Raw genomic sequence first — 24,485 nt, forward strand, 5'->3', positions numbered from 1 at the left:
AGATCACCGCGCCGAGGAGGATTTTTCTTCGCCTCCTGAACTTGAAGACCCCGGCGCCAGCAACATGGGCGTCGGTTCAGATCAAACTGGGCGGTCGGAACCTTTGGTTCCGCCCGTCGTTGAGAAAACAACCGAAGCACCTTCTGCCTCGCCAACCAAAACTTCCTCCTCTGCACCACCAAAGCCACCTTCACCGGCCAAGGGCCCAGCTGCGTCACCGCCGGCGTCTTCCTGCTCCTTCCGGCAAGAAGTTGTCCTCTCGGAGGAGCACAACCATTACTGCGGAACAGCTTTCCAGCGTTGTCCATGCCGCGGTGACCCAGCCCACCGGCTCTCAGGCCCTCACATTGCATGCCGGGCGAGCTGCGATCGCCGTCAGCGAGAAGGTCTCGGCCCAACTAGGTCGGATCATCGAGCTGAACCGTGGCGTGGATAACTTGGGCGCGCTTCAAAAGTATGTCAACGAATGGAACACCTCAGACATTACTGAAGCCACCCTCAGCGTGGGCAAGGACGGGTAGGTTGTTGTGGACACCCGCGGCCCCCGGAACAATGTGCCATGTACTTCTTCCTCTTTCTTTCTTTTCAACATGTATTCAACAGAGATCAAATCTGAACCACTTAATACACTATCATTCATGTTGTCATCAAATACACAAAACCATAATGGTAGCGAGATGTTCTTTCAATCTCCCCTTTTTGGTGTTTGATGACAACATACGGATTTGCAATAAAGTTACTAGTGAGAATCATCATGTTGCCAAAAAGATGGAGGCACTCCCCCTAGAGTGTGCATATAAGTAGTTTGCATTTGAATTCAAATGCACCACACATAGGTTCGAGTGGCCTCGAAACATAAACTAGGCAACATGAAAAAACAACAACAACATGAGACATAATATCACATATAGTTGAGACTCTGAGATAGTGATCATACCAATATGGTGATATAGAATACCGAATACCATAAGTCACACACCATACCACAATATATAGTCTCAACTTATAGAAAACCAAAATCCATGTCTCACATAACCATACTACAAGCCCATAGAATATAGTTCAACATAACTAAAAACACAAATGTTCAACAAATAAAAAGACACAAGCTCTCAAAGAGTAATAAACGCGTATGCTTGTGCCCGCCCATGCAAATCTCGGAGAATCCTAAATATAAGTACTTCTCCCCCTTTGGCATCGAAATACTAACAAGGGAAAAGAGCGATGCTACACGTCCTAAGAGAATCACTCCGAGCCCTTCTCAGACTCATACTCGTCTGCACTGTCATCTGCGGCTGGTGGAGAGGCGCGAGAGATACTGCTCCTCAGAAGACCCTACTCAATCTCGTGTCGGTTGACCTAAGAGGGGCGCCAGCTTTGGTAGGTAGGATGGACTGGAGGCGGAGGAGGAGGACCTTGCTCAGCACTAAGCTAGTGAAGAATCATCTCCTGAGTATGCTGAATGTTGGCGTGCTCACGACTGGCCTGGTAGTTCTCCTTGTGAATCTTGACATTCATGCACAGAACAATCCTTTGAAACCAGTTCAGATTCTTCACCTCCTTCTGGATGAAAGGAGAGTGTCCATGGGCGGTGCCACTAGCACGAGCATCGCCCATAAAAGAACCAGTGGTAGGGGAAGCAGGGGCAGCTTGCTTCCTCTTCACATATGTCTTCTTGACCTTATGGTCCACAAGAGGATACTGAATCAAATCCTCAGCCACAGCTGTGTGATCAATAAGAAGATGAATGTATGGTTCATAGGGAAGAGAAGTCCGAGATACCATAGCACCAAAGATCTCATGGAAGATATAATCCATCACATCAACAGTGAAATATTTAGCTTCATCATCATCTTGTGCATAGTCAAAAGCAAAAGCAAGAAGATCCAGTAGTGCACCGCGAATAGAATCATTGTTTCCTCCACTTGGAGCAATGTTCGACCGGAAGAGTCAAAGAAGCTGATCATAAATAGGAAGAAGACCGATAGTTGTGCCAACCACACCAGACTTTGAATAGAGATCAAAGAGTGTTTCCTTATCTGTGCGGTGTGGATGATGGATACGGTGGCCGCCAATGAAAGGGTAGTCAAGTAGTGAGAAAACGTGTGGAAAGTGGTTGTACATGGAGTAGAACCACTCATCCACTGCATAGTGCGGTCTTCATCCTTCTTGAACACAAGTGTGGCATAGAACTGTTGAATGAGAGGAATATTGTAGTCACACTTGACCTTCATAAGCTTGTGCAGCCCCATCCTTGCTATCACCCATGCAACATCCTCAAAGTGACTGTTTTCTGAGAGAGCATCCACATCAATGGGTTGCATGGGTCTCACTCTGTGCTCCGGTTCATAAATATCCTTGAATATGAATAGATGTTCCATGCACCAAAACCAAGGGTCCTCGATGTCAAAGTCCCACTCCACCTCCTCATACCAATCCTTTTGCCTAAGAGCAGCATAGGCAACTGAGTCCATCTCCTTCTAGTTAGGCCTTGTTTCCTTGCCTTTGCGTCGCAAGGAGGCAGACTTCCTTGGAGTAGACTGATCAAGATCCTCACTCGAACGAGCATTGCGAGGGCGGCGTCTCAAGCGTGAACCACCTGTGATAAGATATAGAGAGATAGAACATAGGAGAGTAAGCACACAAGTCAAAGCAAAGATATGCAGTATACAGTAGTAATAAGCTAGGTTTGAAACTGTTGTAGACATGGTAGTTCAAAAAGAATGCAGCAGAAAATAGTCCCATGCTAGATATTCCATACCGTTCTAGGGCCAGATAATCCAGCCTGATGAACAACACTCAGATCGAAACAAAGCTAGGTCTATAACCAAATCGTCACACTAGATTGATGCTACTATATACTACAACCGTGAACAACCACTAGAGAACCAATTCCTCCTAGAAACAAGCACAAAAATGCAACACCTAGAGATAGGGATTGCAAGCATTACTCTCATCCATTCAAGGATTGCCTTGGAGGAGAAGGTGCCTAGGGGGAGGGGGAGGAGATTCGGCCCACAGCCGCATAAGCTGGAAGAGCTCCGGCGAGGCAGGGAGACGGCGCCGGCGGCTGCAGCTTAGAGAGGGGCGCGGGGGTGGGAACTGTTCCTGTTGAACTTCCCACCCCACGTGCCCTAAAGATATACTCGCAGCACGCCCAGGACGGATATTCCGGTGGGAGCGGATATTCCGGCCTCCAACATGGCCGGATATTCTAGTTTTCTGAAATATAGAATATCGAAATATCTAACCCATCAAGTTAGTTATTTGTACATGCCCATATATGAGACAATACAATGGGTATCATATCATGTATAGGTGGAAAATTGACTAACTAGATGGGGAAACCAACAATATCCGTCCAACGCCTTCTGACCCAAGTTTTAGCAAAAAAGACCTATGTGAAAGATGGAGATGGTTATAGATGAGGAAAGGCTTGGGTTTATAGGGCTCAAACTGTAGATGGTATAGGATCACTCAAGTTTGCAAGAATAGAAAATAAAGGCCAAACATGAATGATTTCCCATAAGAACACAAAGATGGCAAATAATGCCCGATAAAATCCAAATAACACCAACTCATCACAAGAAGAGGGCGGTGGCCTAGACCACCATGTATGAGTGTTATGGTATGGTACCGCGAAGATATATCTTGGGTCCAAAACCAATACTCGTCAATGAAGCTCACATATAAACACATGATATAAAGAGAATGATTTCTTACTATTGGCATTATGGGGGTAGGGATAGCTCAATAATTTAAACCGCACTCCCCTATCTCCATTCCCACATCTAAACGAAATAGAGTTTTGAGAAGAAAGTGTGTTTGCAAAGATGTTCAAGCTATACTCCTAGAATCAATGATATTTAGCTCCTTCCTCAAATAGCAAAACCTTGCTTCATCAAGAGGCTTCGTGAATATATCGGCGAGTTGGTATTTGGTTGGAACATAGCATAGCTCAATATCACCACGGGCAACCTGATCCCTTATGAAATGATTCTGGACCTCAATATGCTTCGTTCTTGAATGTTGCACCAGATTATAGGCAATCTTGATGGCACTTTCATTGTTACATAAAAGAGGCACTTTGTCACAAGTGACACCATATTCCTTTAAAGTTTGCCTCATCCATAACAATTGAGTGCATCCACTTGTGGCGACAACATATTCGGCTTCAGCGGCGGAGAGAGATATACAATTTTGCTTCTTAGAAGACCAACACATCAAGGACCTACCAAGAAATTGGCATGCCCCGGGGTTGATTTCCTATCATCCTTATCCCCCGCCAAATCTGCATTTTTGTATCCACTAAGATAGAAACTTGAGCCTTTAGGATACCAAAGACCATATCTTGGGGTATCAACCAAATATCGAAAGATTCTTTTGAGATCCATCATGTGGATCTCTTTAGGAGAAGCTTGATACCTTTCACACACACCAACACTCAACACTATATCCGGCCTAGATGCACAAAGGTAAAGCGAGGATCCAATCATGGAGTGATATAACTTTTGATCCACCTCTTTACCATTGGGATCTAGTGCAAGATGACATTTTGTAACCATTGGAGTGGCTACTCCCTTTATGTCCTTCATCTTGAACCTTTTGAGCATGTCTTGGAGATATTTTGCTTGATTGATGAAAGTCCCTTCTCTCAATTGCTTGATATCAAAACCAAGAAAGAACCTCATCTCTCCCATCATAGACATCTCAAACCTATCAGCCGTAAGCTTTGAAAATTCATCATTGAAAACTTGATTAGTAGAGCCAAAGATAGTATCATCAACATATAATTGGCAAACAAAAAGCTCCCCGTTGACCCTCTTCGTAAAAAGAGTGGGATCGATTAGCCCAACATCAAACCCACGGTCTAACAACAATTGTTTAAGGTGCTCGTACCAAGCTCTAGGAGCTTGTTTGAGACCATAAAGTGCTTTATCAAGCTTATATACATGGTTAGGGAAGTTGGCATCTCAAACCCCGGGGGTTGCTTAACATAAACCTCTTCATGCAAAGGACAATTAAGAAAAGCACTTTTCACATCCATTTGTTGCAAATTAAAGTTATGATGTGATGCATATGCAAGAAGGATACAGATGGACTCAAGGCGAGCCATGGGAGCATAAGTTTGGCCAAAGTCACATCCTTCAATTTTGGAGAAACCTTGAGCAACCAATCTTGCCTTGTTCCTCGCAATAATTCCATTCTCACCTTGCTTGTTCTTGAATATCCATTTAGTGTCTATAATATTCTGACACTCCTTTAGCTTCTCTACTAAGGTCCACACTTTGTTGTGCTTGAAGTTGTTGAGTTCATCGTGCATAGCATCCAACCATTCCCGATCTTCAAGAGCTTTGGTTCCACCAAGGAGATATAAGCATGATGATTGGTAAAGTTAGCCAATTGCCTCCTTGTTGAAACTTTTGCTCTTACATCACCAAGAACCTCCTCGTGAGTGTGTTCAAGAAGTTCCAAAGTTCTTTCTCTTCTAGCAAGATGACGGGCTTCAGTCTCTTCCCTGGATCTTCTAGTCCTATGAGGGATCACTTGATCGTTTGATTCCCCGTCTTGACCATCAACTTGATCTTGCTCAATTTCTTGAGTTTGCTCACCATAATGAGCTTGCTCAATTTCTTGAGTTTTCTCGCCATCACTAGCTTGATCTTGGACATCAATTGGTGAACCACCATCATCATTTGGTGAATCATCATCATTCCTTGATTGATCTTGTCCTTGATCTTGCTCACTAGAGGGAGGGTCTTGTGCTTGTTCTTGGGTTGGTGCATAATTGGCTTCAAGATTTGGAGCTTGTTGGTGTTGTGAGGATGAGGGCTCCACAATAGTAGAGCATAGTCCTTCCCGAGTCGCCATAATGTGTCCCTCAATGAGGCGGAAAAATCCCACACCCTTAAGTCCTTAGCCGGTTTTGAGGGGCCGGATATTTGCAAATATTTGGCCCTGGATTGTCCGGCCTTGGGGCAAAACTGCTTCTTCCTTTTTCTTGCTTTTCAACATGTACTTCTTCCTTTTTATTTATTTTTAACATGTATACAACAGAGATCAAATCTGTACCATTTAATACACATTAGAGTATCACACATGTTGTCATCAACCACACAAAACCATAATGGTAGAGATATGTTCTTTCAGTTGTAGCTCTCAAGTGCATTGTAACTTAATCCTTCGACCATGAGATCATGTTAATCACTAACACCGTAGGAATACTTTGATGACATCAAATGCCACTTCGTAACTGGGTGGTTATAAAGGTGGCACTGGGTACTCTGAAAGTGAGAGTCGAAGCTCATGAATCAAGAGTGAGATTTGTCCATCCAAATGATGAATAGATATACTATGGGCCCTTACGGTTAAATGACATTCGATTAGCTTTCAATCACGTGACTAGGTCACAAGGGATGCCATATCATGAAATGAGTAAAGAGTACTTATCAGTAACGAGATTGAACTAGGTATAGAGATACCGACGATCGAATCACAGATAAGTAAATTATCGTGCGACAAAGGGAATTAGTAACTATTGCTTATGGTTATTTCGATCACAAAGTCATCATTTAATATGTAGGAGCCATTATGGATCTCCAGGTCCCGCTGATGGTTATTGATCAGAGAGGAGTCTCGATCATCTCCGCATCATTCACGAACCGTAGGGTGACACACTTAAGGTTCAATGTTGTTTAAGTAGATACTGAATATGAGATGGAGACCGAATGTCGTTCGGAGTCTCGGATTGTATCCAGGACATCACGAGGTGGTCCGGAATAGTACGGAGAATAATATTCATATAAGGAAAGTCACTTTCTGGGGTTTGGGAAAAGTTTCGGTATTTTAACTAGAGCTTCTAGAAGGTTCTAGAGAGCTGCTGATACGTCCATTTTGCATCACTATTTTATATCATAATTTACTGTTATTCATTGATATATTTCATATTTAGAGATGATACTTATGTTATTTCACCTATTTTGCATGTTTCATTGATTATTGGAGAATCACTCACCGGAGTCAGGATTCTGCTGGAAAAAGCACCGTCAGAATGCAATATTTCTGAAGATCAACAACTGACGAAAATTACATCGAAGGTCTTATTTCTCCAGAAGAAGGAGCCAGCCAAAAGGAGGGGCCGAGGAGGGCCGCCATGGGCCCCCCATAGGCCGCCGCGGGCTCCACCCTGGCCGCGCCGCCTTGTGGGGAGGGGGCTGTTATCACCAGATTTTGGTCAAATCAGGAGGTAGGCCGCGAGAGAGATGGGCTTGGAAGATTACACGTGGAAGATTTCTGAGGCGGCCTTATATGGAGAATTTGGGCTAGTTTACCCATGTATCTTTTTATAGTAGATTGCGTTGTGGATTAAAAGTTAGAGTTTGTCTCGTGTACGGTGGGGATATTCGCACGGTAGAAAGTCCATTGGACTATAAATATGTACCTAGGGTTTATGGAATAAACAACAACTCACGTTCAACCCCAAACAAACCAATCTCGGCGCATCGCCAACTCCTTCGTCTCGAGGGTTTCTATCGGGTAAGCGACATGCTGCCTAGATCGCATCTTGCGATCTAGGCAGCACAAGCCACGTTGTTCATGCGTTGCTCGTACTGAAGCGCTTTTGATGGCGAGCAACGTAGTTATCATTAGGTGTGTTAGGGTTAGCATTGTTCTTCGTTAAAGCATGCTTACGTAGTGCAACCCTTGCACATCTAGCCGCCCTCACGCCTGTCTCAGGTGTGGGGGCGGCACCCCGCTTGATCATTATTTAGTAGATCTGATCCGTTACGATTGCTCCTTGTTCTACAAGGATTAGTTTAATATCTGCAATAGTTAGGCCTTACAAAGGGGGAGGATCCGAGTGGCACGTAGGGTGGCGTTCGCAAGTCCTAAACAGGATGTTCCGAGGATCAACTTCATGTTGGTTTTTAGGCCTTGTTTAGGATCGGAACTTACGAGCACCGTGCGTGGCCGCAAGGCCCAACCTGGAGTAGGATGATCCGATTATGCGGTGAAAACCCTAAATCGTCGTAGATCTCATTAGCTCTATCTTGATCAAGCAGGACCACCAAGTATTCGTGCACCCGTACGAATCATGGGTGGATCGGCTCTTTGAGCCGATTCACGGAGATAACTGAGAGCCGATCGAGGCTCGTATTTAACGTTTACATGTATGCCCTGCAGGAAACTTAGCAAGGCATCCCCATCACCTTCCCGGCCAGGTATAGGTCAGGTGGCACGCCCTTGCACTTCGCATCGCCGCGTGTGACCGGAAGAGCATTGCGGGCCGTCGCTCGGAGGGGTCTCGGCCCAGCCGCAGCTCTAGGCTCTTCCCGGCTCTACGGTGTTGACAAGGCCGCTGCCCGCCGGTGGGCTTTGGCAGATCAACACATTACGGCACGCCGGTGGGACAATCGTCTACATCAACCACATCGCCATCTACATCCGAGATGGCGGACGGCACGCCGGTCACCTACGAGGAGCTGCCCGACGAGCTCGAGAAGCAATACAACGAGATCAAGGCCACCCTCGAAGCCGACCTCATCGGCTCTTTTCGGAAGAACCCGTTCCCATGGCATCGGATGGAAGGGATTCTCACCGCAAGGTGCTCTCGATGGGATAGACCTCTCTGCCCCGTCGGAGGAACGCACCGAGGGGCTGCGGCGAGGAGATCAACTACTTGGTGGCTCACTCGCTACATCGCCACTCGAAAACTTGGTCAACGTGTTGGAGCGTGTCGCTACGCGCGTAATCCGAGGAGATCATGAGCCACCGGTACTCGCCGTCGAGGACCAGCTCTCGGGACTCATCAAGGAGAGTTGCCATTCCGGTCCCGTCCACCGCTGCCATATGCGTTGGCGGCACCTTCTGAAGTGCCGACTACACCGGCATTCCTCGTCTACAAGATTGGTGGTGACCCTAGTGACTACCGGTTCTTAATGGAGGCGCCTAAGGAGATCCCTCAAGGATACGCGTGCACGTATGTGCCAGATTGTGGTGTTTGGGCACTCACAAACCAGGCCACAACATCGGGGACTCCGGCGAAGACGGGAGGAACGTCGGCGACAGAGCTTGAGAAGCAGACGTGGCTAACTAAGTACGCCACACCGACGAAACTCCCGAGCCCAGCTCCTGCAGTTGGCTCAGAGCTGGAAAAGCAAACATGGCTGGCTAAGTACGCCACCCCGGCGAATCTTCGAGTGCAACTCCTACGGCCAGACACGGCGGATCGAGATCGGTACCATGCGAGAGACCGGTTCGGCATGGTGCCGAAAAGAAGGGCGATCGGCTATTCCAAGCCGTACCCGACGATTACGAGATGATCCCAGCTGCCACCTAAATATCGGCTCCACGACTTCTCCAAATTCGGTGGATCGGATGGCTCCGGCTCCATCGAGCACGTCGGCCGATATTTGGCTCAACTAGGACCGGCTTCGGTGTCGGATCAGCTACGCGTGAGGCTCTTTTCACGGTCCCTCACGGGATCGGCTTTTGGATGGTACACCTCTTTGCCACCAAACTCCATCCAGTCTTGGAAGCAATTGGAAGAACGAGTTCCATATGCAATACCATTCGAAGCTTCGAGTACGGCATTGCCGATCTAGCACAACTACGTCGAAGCGCGGGAAACGGTGACGAGTACATCCGGCGCTTCGGGAATCTTAGGAACCGATGTTATTCGGTTCGTATAACTGAGAAGGAAGCGATCGAGTTGGCGATAGCCGGCCTTGCAACACAGCTCAAGGACATGGCCTCCCAAGCGGACTATCCCTCGGCCGGCGCACATGGTTCAGAAACTATCGGCATATGAACAGGCGCCACCCGGACTGTACCAGGACAAGTTCAAGCGTGCGATAGTCATGGTCGATACGAGAGGAAGATGAAGTGCCTGCGGGGAGACCAAGAAATAGCGATTGGTGAGTGGACTAGGGGAGGAACCCCCGTGTCCCGCAAATGGGTAAAGCCACCGGGGCCGCCCGGGGGATTTGATTTCGACGTGACCAAGAGCGAGCAAATCTTCGACCTCCTCGCTCCGGGAGAAACGGTTGACGATTCACTGAAGGTCTCAAGTTCCCCACGGCGAAGGAGCTAAACGGAAAGCCGTCTCGCAAATTCCACAACTCGCTTTCCCATGCCACCAACGACTGCCGGGTGTGGCGTCAGCACACCCAAGCGGCGATAGAGAAGGGCGGCTAATTTTCACCCAGTACGCCATGAAGGTCGACACCCAACCCTTCCCCGCCGTTAACATGGTGGAAGTCACCTACCCTGAGGGTTGCCAGCCAGGTCCCTCGTTCAGCATCAACATGGTAGGACACCGGGAACCACTGCGGCAAAGATGGAGATGAGGGCAGCTGCTCTCATAGCAAGGATACTGAAGGAGGCCGCTCCACGCGATCGGCTCCGTCATGATGGCAAGCGCTATGTCACGAGAGGAGAGGTGAAGAATATAAGATATCAGCGACCCCTCTCCGATCACCTCCTCAACAAATATGTGAGTCAGTATGACCAACGCCGACGGTCCAATTATGATGATAGAGGAGATCGTCGGCTAGAGAAGCGAGAAGATATCATCGGCGAGGATCGCGATGAGGAGGAGCACGAGCGGCGTGCCACGGAAACATCAAGGGAGCAAGATGACAACGCCGGACACTGGGACTGCCCCTTCTTCGGACAACTGCGGGATTCGGGGAATGAGCCGATTGCCCGCAATCGGCAATTGCCCAGAATGCAACAAGAAGAAGAAGGAGGCAGCCAACGTGTCTGTGTTCGAGCGCCTAGGGCCTCTCCCGCCACAAAGCAAACGCGGCTGAGTCACCTCGTTGGGCAGACCTTGAGGATTCGGAAGACGAGGGAGAAGTAGAAGAAGACAGTACCACGCGGCAAGGTGGTGCCACGACGGACTCGGCCGTTCCCAAAGCGCGAGGGTTCAGCGGTTGCGCGGCACGGAGGAAGCCGAAAGGTTATGCCTGCATACGTTAAGGAAGGCACGACCTGATCCGGCTGCAAAGGTTCAGCGAACCCTGGATGAAGAGGGTCGTCCACGGAAAATGGAGTGGCGCCCCAAACGGAGGAAAGCCGATGATGAGACATCGGGCGGCACAAACATGGTACTCGTCTTGCCGACAGAGCTTAATGTTCCACGACTCTACGGTGCACTCAAGGTGGACGACAGCAAGCGCATCAAGTCAGAGGTTGGGTTGGTTTTATCCAGCCTAGCCGAATAGCAAGATTAAACCAATGAGCAAACCAGGCGAGGCTGATCCTTGTGATCGGCCCCAAAAAGTTTATGAAGGGACATCAGGGACCTTCGAGTCGGCTCTCCAATGAATATGGAGGCCGATTCCAGCAATCGGCCAAAATTACTTTCACCACATGTTACGCTTACGTTCGGCACCGATCCTGCGAGCGGTGGCCACGTCGGCGGACGGAGAGTCGGCGTGGATTTTTGCGAAGCCGACGTACAAGTGCAGTGCCCTGGCTATCCATACAAGCCGATATCTGCAGTCATCCAGCAGGTATCGGCTCGGGGGGGCATGTAATCAGATGAACATGTGCAGATAAACATGTGAGAACATACGTGCAATGAAACATTGGGGGCCGATTAAGAAAAATCGGCCAAATAAAAAACAAATATATATGAAAATTCGAAAATTTTCGAACACAGCCGATGCAGCAGGCATCGACTTAAGGATATGAAAGCCGATGCATGGCCATCGACTCAAGGGAAGTAACTGTTACGATCAGAGGGTCAATGGAGCACAAAGGGAGATTTTTATGAAGGAACTCCTCAATGGAGCGAGTTTGGGAGCTCGGATCCTCTTTTCAAGAACAATATCGGGAGCGAGCATGGGCGGGCGGATCAGGTCAAGGATGGATTGCATTAGATTCACCAAAGGAAAGGAGCCGATCTAGCCAGCAAGAACTAAAGAAGCTCGGGGGCGAGCTCACCTTGAAGGCTCTTGCTTTGGGAAGCCGATTTATCTTCGCATCATGATCGTCCGGGAGGCTTGGAAGGAAAAGCCATTGCCTAGTACGGAGCTTGGCTGTTTGTTGCTGCAAGAAAAGGAAAGGGACTGGATTCTCAAAATAGCCGATGAGTTGTTGTCGGCTAAGGGATTGCGAAGAATTTTGGTCAGATATCTAATCGCAGCCTAAAAATTGAGAAGTTTTTAGCCTACGAGCTAATTAGAATCCGGTTTCCTCGGCGTTCAAAAGGAAAGAAGTCCGACGCGTTGCTATCGGTCTTAGCATGACGGAGCGGAAGGAATAAAATTGGAGCGATTAAAGGATGAATGGAAAGAACAATTTCATTAATTCCAAGGAGCGGCTTTACAAGAAAGAGCCGATGGCTCTCAAAGAGGGATCCGGTGCCTAGTGCACTTGCTACTACTAGTCCTATACTACTAGTCGTCGTCTGTCCTCGTCATCGCCGCCGTCGACGTCGTCGGCGCTGCTCCCGAGGAGCTCCTCGTCGCTGCTGCCCCAGCCCTTGGCCGGAGCCTCTTCCTCCTCGTCATCATCATCATCCTCGCTGTCCGCCCGGGAGCGGAAGCGCTTGGTCGGCGGATACCCGATGGAGGAGGAGGAGTCATCCTCCTGCTCTTCCTCTTCGTCATCATCTTCGTCCTCGCTGTCCGCCCACATGCGGGAGCGCTTCTTCGGCGGGAGCTTGGCGGAGGGGAGGCCTTGGCCTTCGGCTGCTTCTCCTTCTTTCTCCTCCTTGTCGGAGGAGAAGGGATTCACTTGCGGGGTGGAGAGGCTGTCTTCGTTCTTCTTCTTCGGCGAAGATTGGGGGAAGAGTTTTGAGAAGGAAGAGGAAGAGGAAGACATTGCTACGAGGAGGAGAGGGTTTTTTGGTGCCGATGGCTGGGATGGAATAGAGGATAAAGAGAGCTAACCGGTCGGCACGGTTAAGTAATGAGAAATCTGGTGAAGGTTTAATGCCATTACGGCTTCCAAGGAATCGACGCCAAAGCTGTCGGAATTTGTAGAGAAGGCGAGAAGACGGGGCATAATGATGACGGATCTTTGTAACGGCTACTGCTCTGCCATGACATGACCCTTCGAAGGAAAAACGAGTGGTTTTGGAATTATCATTGCCAAAACCAGGGGGCATGTGTTATCACCGAGATTTTGGTCAAATCGGGAGGTAGGCCGCGAGAGAGATGGGCTTGGAAGATTACACGTGGAAGATTTCTGAGGCGGCCTTATATGGAGAATTTGGGCTAGTTTACCCATGTATCTTTTTATAGTAGATTGCGTTGTGGATTAAAAGTTAGAGTTTGTCTCGTGTACGGTGGGGATATTCCCACGGTAGAAAGTCCGCTGGACTATAAATATGTACCTAGGGTTTATGGAATAAACAACAACTCACGTTCAACCCCAAACAAACCAATCTCGGCGCATCGCCAACTCCTTCGTCTCGAGGGTTTCTATCGGGTAAGCGACATGCTTGCCTAGATCGCATCTTGCGATCTAGGCAGCCTAAGCCACGTTGTTCATGCGTTGCTCGTACTGAAGCGCTTTTGATGGCGAGCAACGTAGTTATCATTAGGTGTGTTAGGGTTAGCATTGTTCTTCGTTAAAGCATGCTTACGTAGTGCAACCCTTGCATATCTAGCCGCCCTCACGCCTGTCTCGGGTGTGGGGGCGGCACCCGCTTGATCATTATTTAGTAGATCCGATCCGTTACGATTGCTCCTTGTTCTACAAGGATTAGTTTAATATACTGCAATAGTTAGGCCTTACAAAGGGGGGAGGATCCGGTGGCACGTAGGGTGGCGTTCGCAAGTCCTAAACGAGGATGTTCCAGGATCAACTTCATGTTGGTTTTTAGGCCTTGTTTAGGATCGGCTTACGAGCATCGTGCGTGGCCGCGAGGCCCAACCTGGAGTAGGATGATCCGATTATGCGGTGAAAACCCTAAATCGTCGTAGATCTCATTAGCTCTATCTTGATCAAGCAGGACCACCAAGTATTCGTGCACCCCGTACGAATCATGGGTGGATCGGCTCTTTGAGCCGATTCACAGGATAACCTGAGAGCCGATCGAGGCTCGTATTTAACGTTTACATGTATGCCCTGCAGGAAACTTAGCGAGGCATCCCCATCACCTTCCTGGCCAGGTATAGGTCAGGTGGCACGCCCTTGCACTTTGCATCGCCGCGTGTGACCAGAAGAGCATTGCGGGCCGTCGCTCGGAGGGGTCTTAGCCAGCCGCAGCTCTAGGCTCTTCCCGGCTCTACGGTGTTGACAAGGCCGCTGCCCGCCGGTGGGCTTTGGCAGTCAACAGGGGCCCACAGCCCCCCTCGGCCGCCTCTCTTTCGCGTACTTCATCTACCCGAAAACCTAAGGTACGGGGGATAATCACGAGGAGACACAGCCGCCTCTGCGGGGCGGAAAACACCAGAGAGAAAAGAGCTCTCGGCAGGCTGAAATCCAGCGGGAAATTCCCTCCGGAGGGCGGAAATCGACGCCATCGTCACCGTCATCGAGCTGGACTTCATTGGGATCATCATCACCATCATCTCCACCACCGTCACCTCCACCGCTGCACCTCGTCACCGCTGTAACATCTAGGGTTGAATCTTGATTATTTCATAGGGGAAACTCTCCCGGTATTGATTACTCCTTGTTATTGATGCTATTGAGTGAAACCATTGAACCAAGGTTTATGTTCAGATTGTTATTCATCATCATATCACCTCTGATCATGTTCCATATGATGTCTCGTGAGTAGTTCGTCGAGTTCTTGAGGACATGGGTGAAGTCTAAATGTTAGTAGTGAACTATGTTGAGTAATATTTAATGGTTTGATATTTAAGTTGTGGTGTTATTCTTCTAGTGGTGTCATGTGAACGTCGACTACATGATACTTCACCTTTATGGGCCTAGGGGAATGCATCTTGTATTCGTTTGCTAATTGTGGGGTTGCCGGAGTGACAGCAACTCTGAACCCCGTTGGTATATCGATGCGGGAGGGATAGCAGGATCTCAGAGTTTAAGGTTGTGGTTAGATTTATCTTAATTACTTTCTTGTATTTGCGGATGCTTGCAAGGGGTATAATCACAAGTATGTATTAGTCCTAGGAAGGGCGATGCATTAGCATAGGTTCACCCACACAACACTTATCAAAACAATGAAGATTAATCAACTATATGAAGCGAAAGCACTAGACTAAATTCCCGTGTGTCCTCAAGAACGTTTGGTCATCATAAGTAAACAAACCGGCTTGTCCTTTGTCCTAAAAGGATTGGGCCACTCGTTGCAACTATTACTCTCGCATTTTATTTACTTGTACTTTATTTATACGCTATATAAAACCCCCTGAATACTTGTCTGTGAGCATTTACAGTGAATCCTTCATCGAAACTGTTTGTCAACACCTTCTGCTCCTCGTTGGGTTCGACACTCTTATTTATCGAAAGTACTACGATACACCCCCTATACTTGTGGGTCATCAGCCGCCGGTGGGCTTACCACCCCGAGAGGGGCCACATGGGCCAAAGGGGTGCTGCCTAGCCTTAATGGGCTGGGCGCACCATGCCCTAAAAGGCCTAGCCAGCCAACCCCCCAAGGATAAATAAAATCCCTAAAATCAAAAGCAAACTTGAGGGGCAAGTTAATTTCCCAAACTTGAGGGGCAAGTTTCCCCTCTCTTTGTGGGCCAGCCCTAGGAGGTGGAGTAGGGGCCAAGGGATCCCTAGACACACCCCCTATATAAAGAGGGGAGGGGGAAGGGTGCATAACCCACTCCTTCCCTTGAAACCCTAGCCGTCACCCTCTCTCCTTCCTTACTCATGCACCGGCTTGGGGAAGCCTTGCAGGAATTATTCTCCACCACCACCATGCCGTAGTGCTGCTAGCATTCCGAGAAGGATCTACTACATCTGCTGCCCGCTGGAACGGGGAGAGGACGTCTTCATCGACACTGTACATGTGACTGAGTACGGAAGTGTTGCCCGCTTGCAGCACTGGAAGGACTTCATCTCGAACTTGAGTTCAGCAAGAGTACGACTACATCATCCACGAGATCTGATCTCGTTACCTGTTTGGATCTTCAAGGGTATGTAGATCCGATCTATGTCGTTGCATAGATCTAGTTGATCAGATCTTGGCTTTTGCCTAGATTGGATCTTGGTTTTATTCGTTCTTGCGGTAGAATTTTTTTGTTGTCTATGCTACGAACCCCTACACTGCCTAGGGCACTTTTCAAAGTGCCATTGCATATTCGACGGTGCTTCGGTGAGGGGATCCTCACGGAGGGGAGAGAGAGGGGAGACATAGGGCGAAGAGTCACCAGGACGGGATCAGACGAGTTACGCAGCTTCGGATCTCACAATGGCGGCGAGATCCTATGTGACATATTCCACAAAACCAAAGGGGCAAAGCTTATAATGCCAAATGTGGTACCTTCCCGATAAAGTGGTTCTCGTTAAGGATGTTGATGAAAGAAAGTAAAACTAAACCAAGGTAGTTGACCTTACCTCCATATGCTAGAGTGGCGCAATAGAATGTGTTCCGGGAAGCAAGCTCTACTAATAGAGGAAAGGCATAATGATAATGGTCATGACATTTGAATTAAAGTTTTACTAAAGTGAGTAGGATTCAAGAATACATTCTGCCTCTTCGCGGAAGTATATTCATGATTCACTTGTCTTGGAATAAGACATACCTACGAACTACAAAGAAGCGATGATGGACCTAAATACGAGAAATGACTTAGAAGTCATGAAATCCTAAAATGAGTTACATTTAAGATTACAAGGTATTTTGATACTTGATATTATTAAGTAAATATGCTACTTGATCTTCCTTAGAAGAAATGAAACTTTAAGAAAGACATAAAACTCGATTTGTCACAAAGGATGTTTTGGCAAATTCAAAAGGTTAAAATGTAGGGATGCTTGAGTCATTAGGATTTTAACTAGCAATTAATACAATTCACGAATTCATAAAAGTTTGTCAAAACTTGCATCTCCTTCAATATCTCTATTAAAGAAGACTTTGGGATCACCCAAGATATCGAGAAGACATGCATTTGCAATACGTTGAGTGGGAGCTATGTAGCTTTTCCCAGTCATCATTCGGAGATGACACAAGTTGAGTGGGAGCTAAGTGATGAGTTTCCTATGCTCATATGTGATTGACATATTTTGAGTGGGAGATGAGCGTGTTTTCCATGATCTTATATAGTTATATACGTGGCTAGCATATATGAGTGGGAGCTTGATAACATTCTTAATAATATTCTATCAATGAAGTTGGAAATTAAAACATTAAAAGGTCTATCAAGATGGACCAATATGTTTAAAAACATTAAGTCAAGATAGTTTCCTAGTTTAGATTATGAAGAAGTTCAGAATAGAACAAGCTAAGAAGGGGTTCTTACTTGTATAACTATGTGAAGCATTGAGTTGATCTCGGTGGTACGATAATTGGTTACATGAGAGAAAAGGGATGCGGTTACATCCCGTTATGCATGAGTCCTAAGGTTCTATCATTAAACCACATTGTATACACGACATAATGTGATCCAAGTTCTTGGCCAAATGAACATGTTCTGAAGTGATTTCCGAGTTAATCACTAAACATAGTTTTAAGTTTGTGTTTTCAGTGTCTGGTGAGAACTAGGAATATTTTTTCTAAATCCGTAAAGGACGGTAAACTTGACCATAAGTTGTTTAGATGGTGCAAATTGTGTTGACCTAGAAGATTGGAAATCTCCCACTGATAAAAAGCCAAAAACTGAAAGAAACATGGATAGACATCGAAGTAGCATGCAATGCACTATCGATTAAATCTATATTTATAGTTTGGTTGAGAAAGTTCGACTTTCAGGTGAGTGTGATTCCTAGTGTACATGACCACACGAAAGTCAAGTTGATTGACAATGCGTCATTGTAAACACATGAGGAAAGTCTTACTGTACTACCAAACTTATAATTACAAAATTATGATTTTGATGATAGGGTATGTCAAATAGGTTGACATTTACGATTTGCAAAGAACATACAGATCTAAAGAGATTGAGGCTGTTAACAACCTTTTCCACGAGCAAGCATCATCAATAGCACATATGATATATGGTGTTATGATTAGTAAACAAATGTGCGCAACTAGATTATTTATATCCTAGTGTAAGTGGGAGACTGCTGGATATGGTGCCATATAGGCAAATAGTAAAAAATATTTATTATTGTATATCATAGTTCATGATAAGTTTCATGCTATGCTATAACTGTATCAATCGGAACAACTGGTACACGTGTGGTATGTAAACAAACCAGAGTTTAGCAAGTTTTATGCGAATTAGCTCATTGTGGCCAACATATGATCGAGGTTCCCGATCATGGACACATATGTCAGTTTGCAATGTGATTGTATAATTGGGTGAATAATATGATGACCATCCCCAATATAAGTATTGCAACACGATCAAGACACAAGAGTTCATCGTTGCGATAGTTATGAAAGCGTAGTAACCTAGTTCTTAGACCGTGAGATCATATCTAATTACTATCACCGGATCTTTGCTTTGACTACATCAATTGTCACACCATAATAGGATGATCATAAAGGTGTACATTGGGTATTCCGAAGGGATGGGTGTAGTCGTATGTATCAAGAGCGGGATTTATTCATCCGTGTGACGCCAGATACTTGGGCCCACTCGGTTAGATTACATCCATAACATTGCAACATGTGACTAGGTCACGAGGATGAATCACACGGGAATGAGTTGAATAGTATTGTCGGTAAGGAGATCGAACTAGGTACGATGATACCGATTATCACATCTCGAACAAGTTTGGTATCGAAGTCTGACTCGACGTTTGCGGTTCAACGACTTTATATATTCGTATAATACACATGGATCATTATGGCCATCCCTCCGGATTGGGTTTAGCCTGGGGACACCGGATAAATAGTGCACACACCGATGCCAAAACTATTTTGGGGGAGGGAGGAGGGGGCGTCTGGTCGCGCAAAATTCGGCGCCGGCACTCCCAAAAACCCGTTTGGGGGCCTTTAGGGACCTAAATGGAGATGCTTAAGAACTTGTCCAAACTTCACAATTCGGCCCATAGAAGAACAGGACTCCAAAGCCCCAAGAGAAAGAAAGTAGAAACCCTACGCCCACCGATTCGTCCAGGGCCCCCCACCCCGCCCGCAGGCGCCCTAAAATATCCCCAAACCCCCGTCGGCCCCCTCCCAAATCTACACCCGGAGCCGAAATCCCCAATTCCCCTCTCTCTCCCCCATCGCCTCCCTCCCGCACCCGAGCGCTAGCGAATCCGACGAGCGGCGCGAGGAGGCGGAGATGGAGTCGGACCAGGGCAAGCTCTTCATCGGCGGCATCTCGTGGGAGACGACGGAGGAGAAGCTGCAGGAGCACTTCTCTACCTTCGGCGAGGTCTCGCAGGCCGCCGTCATGCGCGACAAGCTCACCGGCCGCCCCCGGGGCTTCGGTTTCGTAGTTTACACCGACCCCGCCTCCGTCGACGCCGCACTCCTAGAGCCCCACACCCTCGACGGCCGCACGGTACCGACTCTCCCTCCCTTGGTTTTCCCCCACCCAAACCCTAGCGGGATATTCCTGTGGAATATTCCCTTCGGCCGCCTTCCGATCTACCCAGCCGCTGCGGCCTAATCTCTCAAGTGCTCAAGCGTCGTGGGCGTTGTGATTTTGTTGTTTCAGGTCGATGTGAAGCGTGCGCTCTCCCGTGAGGAGCAGCAGGCTTCCAAGGCGGTGAACCCTAGCGCGGGAAGGAACGCTGGGGGCGGAGGAGGTGGTGGTGGTGGCGGTGACGCCGGTGGTGCTAGGACGAAGAAGATCTTCGTGGGTGGACTGCCCTCCACTCTGACAGATGAAGAGTTCCGCCAGTACTTCCAGACCTTTGGCTCTGTCACTGATGTTGTGGTGATGTATGACCAGACCACACAGCGTCCCCGGGGGTTTGGCTTCATCACCTTCGACTCGGAGGATGCCGTTGACCGTGTGCTGCACAAGACCTTCCATGATCTCGGTGGAAAGATGGTAGAGGTGAAGCGCGCGCTGCCACGAGAGGCAAACCCTGGCTCTGGCGGCGGCGGGCGCTCCATGGGAGGTGGGGGCTTTCATAGTAACAGTGGTCCTAACTCCAACGCTAGCAGCTATGATGGCAGAGGTGATGCTAGCAGGTATGCTCAGGCGCAGCAGGGCAGTGGTGGCTATCCGGGCTATGGTGCTGGAGGTTATGGTGCTGCTCCAACTGGATATGGATACGGACCTGCCAATCCTGGAACCACATATGGAAACTATGGGTCTGCAGGATATGGAGGCGTTCCTTCTGCGTATGCTGGTGCTTATGGCAATCCAAGTTCTGCTGCTTCTGCTTACCAGGGAGGCCCCCCAGGGACTAACAGAGGACCCTGGGGCAGTCAAGCTCCGTCTGGTTATGGCACTGGGGGCTATGCTGGCAATGCAGGGTATGGCGCTTGGAATACTTCTTCTGCTGGTGGAAATGCACCCACTAGTCAGGCACCTGGTGCAGCTGCAGGTTATGGAAACCAGGGATATGGTTATGGTGGATACGGAGGGGATGCATCATATGGTAATCATGGAGGATATGGTGCTTATGGGGCACGTGGAGATGGTGCTGGCAATCCTGCTGCTGCTGCAGCATCTGGGTATGGTGCTGGATATGGAAGTGCGAATGGCAACTCTGGATATCCAAATGCGTGGGCTGATCCTTCACAGGGCGGAGGATTTGGTGCTTCAGTCAATGGAGCTTCTGAAGGCCAATCAAATTATGGCAGCGGTTATGGTGGTATGCAGCCTAGGGTTGCTCAGTAAGAGGGAGGCCATTATAATGTCTATCAAGTGAACCAGCGCATTTGGGCTTTGCTCTCGTCCTCCTGAAGATCGTCCATTCTGCTGGTTGCATCAGCATTTCTCCTGGTTGGAATGCTTGATCCTCTCGTGGCTTACTACTAGAACTTCTAGTCAATAAGTAGCTATTATGTCGAGTAGCTGTATCTTTATAATGCTTTATTTAAGTTTAGCTTATCCTTCGGTGTGCTTTGTCATGAGTGGAGTTTCAGGTTGCTTAATCTCTAGTTTAAAGCTAGAGTAGCTTCACTGCGTATGGACCAAATTATCTAGTTGTATCTCTGTTCGGCAGAATCATATATTTGTGTTTGACTGTAGTATTTATGCTTGGTACTCTCTCTATCTATCTATCTAAATCAGAAATTTTATCCTTGGTGGTTGTGTTGATATGTGGTGCTGTGCTTGATGCGAAACCTGAAAGTATGCACTGATAGAGGTTTGATACTATAGCTGATTCCAACAGATGTTCAAGTGTAGTATGCTTCTGTATGTAACTGGTATGTTACACCCTTTGTATGAAGCTGTAAGTATGCTTCTAATATTTGCTCGGCATAGTAGAGGGAACCGTAATCCTTCAAGCCTTTTGGCCTTAAATTTTGATATTACCTGAGCAGCAATAAAAAGCTTATTAGCATCAAGATGGTAGCAGCAACTTCTAAGGTAGTGTAGATGCAGAGAAATCTGTGATGCTACTTGATGAATGATGTACAGGTAGAATCCCTAGAGTAAAGTAGCGAGGCATTTGGCAAGTAAAATAATTTTCCTTCCTCCTTCGTTTCCTTTCTGTACAGGTGGCACAGGATGCTATTCCTTTTTAATCATGTCCAAGTGAGAGTGAGAATGGGCATCCGAAACCCGCTGATTTTGCTTGATGAGCTGATGAGAAGTTGCAGTTTTGGAGCATTGACACAGGCACAGAATGCAAGCCACTAGCTTTTTATGTGCTTCATTTTCTTGAGGATCTTGTGCTGTGCTACAAGATGGTACGTGGAAATAAAGATTCATTTTCTTTCAGTTTTGTTCGGGAAGTCTTTTTCAACGTTGTTTTTCCTAGCGGGAGCGCTTTGATATACCCTGGTCCTAAAAAAATGTTCACCAGTTTCACTATGGGAACACTCAAATAAAGCCTTCTCTACTTTGGCCACCAATATCTTCCTGAAGGTATAGCTTGACCCTGTAGCAACTAAAAAACATGTTGATTTGAAAGTGACGATTCCAGTCTTACACCATGTATTTATTTACCTTCCTCACACATTTATAACACTTGGAAATCTAATAAGTTGCACGATAAAAAAGGAGCAAAAAACACCATTCTTTTGCCAGCGCTAGCAATTGTTTTAACAATCGTTTCTGCTGTTCTATTACTGGATTCACGGCACTATTTAGTTCCTGGCTCAAGAGAATCAACCTTACACCCTTACACAAAAGGTTCAATATCCATACCTTTCTTGCCCCTATCTATTTATTTATTTTCTGAGAAAGCCCTTTGTTTATTTTTAGGATTTAAGCTCTACCCATACCTGTATACCAAAGTCATGCTGTCTTTTTATGTGTCAAATAGATTTCTTGCCCGGAATAGCACTCCAATTGCCTTATATGCCGACATAGAAATCTTTGGTGATTTACTGGTTGACTAGACTATGCACTGCTCAGCTACTGATTTTGATATAATGAGGATACATAGAAAGTAGGAAATCTGTTTATGAATATACTTACCAATATTGTAGCCTAGTTATTGGTTTATCTGTAGTATACGTTTCATACAGTAGCATATAGTGCCTGCGTTCATGAAAATAAACTCAAATCATGCTCCATCACACCAGAATCTTATTTAGTGCAGCATTGCATGTATAGGTTAATGTTTTAGTGTCTAGAGGCCTCCCTTTGTAGCCATGATGAATATAACATGTACGACGTGTGCTAGGGCATATTATACAAATTTTTCTTATGTGACCACATGCCTTGTTAGCGAAGTTTTGTTGCTTTATTAGCTCCGTATATGTCTGCTTGTGATGGCTACACTTTTATTACATAGTATGAGATCACGTAATAGTAACTTCATCATTATTTTTAATGGAGTAAATCACAGCCTTCTCAAAACCAGCATGGTTTCTAATTTATGATCAGTTTTTTTTTTACATGGACTTGGTAACCAGTATAACTAGCTTCTGAGGTGTTGCACACTCAGGGGTTTAAGGCCAGATTTCGCTCTAGGGGCGTTAGCACCAATACGTACCTGGTTTAGTCACCTAAAAGTTAAGGCTCTGCTTGGCAGCTTGATTTTTGTAAAACCGAAGTATTCCAGAACCATGGTTGGGGCGTTTTTGTAGTACACCACGAGTCATAATGTGGTGCCATGCCTGTCCTCCTTTTATTTCATTGAAAATTGGGCTGTTGTACCACAGGCATAACTTTGTGTCTTAGTTATGTATTTCTAACAAAAAAATAACATGCATATTGATTACAATGATTGTTGATGTAATTTTCATATTTGCTCAAAACCAGGCATTGAAGCTTCCAACTCTAGAAAATTAGAGATCCCACCATTTGGCTGTTATCATGGATATTTCCTCGTAATTTTGCATCCATCATTAACTGTTATTTGTCCTTTGTAGTATACTGGTAAAGACAATATACAACACATACTTAGGTCACATACGCAAACTGAAACTTGACAGAAGAAAAAAATAGTGTTAATCCATGTATATAGCGGATTTTAGTCAAGTAGCAGATGTCCAAACTTCTTTGATGAATTTTTATTTGTGAAATCCAGTGACGGTTCCTGCTTGGCATTCTAAGTAGTACTACTAAATTGATTTCTCATCTTTGCTATGTTCATTGTGCATATCTAGTTATTGGAAATCCCAGGGTGGTTGATGTGTACTGCAGGATCGTTCATTTCGAGTGTAATACTGCCTGACAATATGATTGCTGGACAGGTCAACAGGTGGAGATGTTGCTGAAGGTATCAGAGTTCATTTCATGAGAAGACATCAGTATATTCCAGTTATTGGTCAGTAACACGAGATTTGGAGGATGTCACTGGGTCCTCCTTACATGTGGATTTGTTTCCTTGAAATTCAGATGTCAATTCTCCCATACAAGCTGTACTTGTCAGAACAAGCAACCAGGCTCTGCATGCCATGAGTCAAATTTATGTTGTCCCTTCAAGGAAGGACACATCGGTTAATGATTTTCCATGATGTGTCGTTTAGAAAGCTTTGATGTCAAACATCTCTAAAATAAAATTTAATCTTGAAGTGACTCATTTGCAATATTCAAGGCTTGCGTTTGAATTTTACAAGTTTGCCATAACTGAAGGCGGTGTAGACGTGTAGGGGTTGAGCCGTTGCTGGAATAGAGCATGTCAGCATGGTACATGGTTGAACAATGGACACAAACGCTACAAAATAACGTGCAAAACAAGCTCCTGCTCCTCCTGGTTCCCCTCTAATCACGGCACAAAAATAGCTTCCTGGGTCTTCCCATTCTTGCTTGTCCGGGCGTGTCTCCGGCCTCTCCATCGAGTGGCCGGGAGGTGGACGTCGCCAGCCAGCCAGCCGGCGCTTTGAGCTAGCTCGCTTGGCTCGGCCGACCGGAACACAG

General features: G+C 46.7%; 1 protein-coding gene and 1 long non-coding RNA gene across 2 annotated transcripts; both read left to right on the forward strand.

Annotated features, from left to right (window-relative positions):
* Positions 1–19,202: 19,202 nt before the first annotated feature.
* Positions 19,203–21,268, forward strand: LOC124705496 (heterogeneous nuclear ribonucleoprotein 1-like). Its single transcript, XM_047237204.1, has 2 exons — positions 19,203–19,550; positions 19,707–21,268. The coding sequence occupies exons 1-2, from the start codon at positions 19,329–19,331 to the stop codon at positions 20,841–20,843; spliced, it is 1,359 nt and encodes a 452-aa protein (XP_047093160.1). The 5' UTR covers positions 19,203–19,328; the 3' UTR covers positions 20,844–21,268.
* Positions 21,269–21,692: 424 nt separating this feature from the next.
* Positions 21,693–24,147, forward strand: LOC124705497. The gene is made up of 2 exons (XR_007004040.1): positions 21,693–21,862; positions 23,819–24,147. It is a non-coding gene; the product is annotated as an uncharacterized LOC124705497 (long non-coding RNA).
* Positions 24,148–24,485: the final 338 nt, after the last annotated feature.

The sequence above is a fragment of the Lolium rigidum genome, chromosome 4 (genome assembly GCF_022539505.1).
Source record: "Lolium rigidum isolate FL_2022 chromosome 4, APGP_CSIRO_Lrig_0.1, whole genome shotgun sequence".
Taxonomy (NCBI): Eukaryota; Viridiplantae; Streptophyta; class Magnoliopsida; order Poales; family Poaceae; genus Lolium; species Lolium rigidum.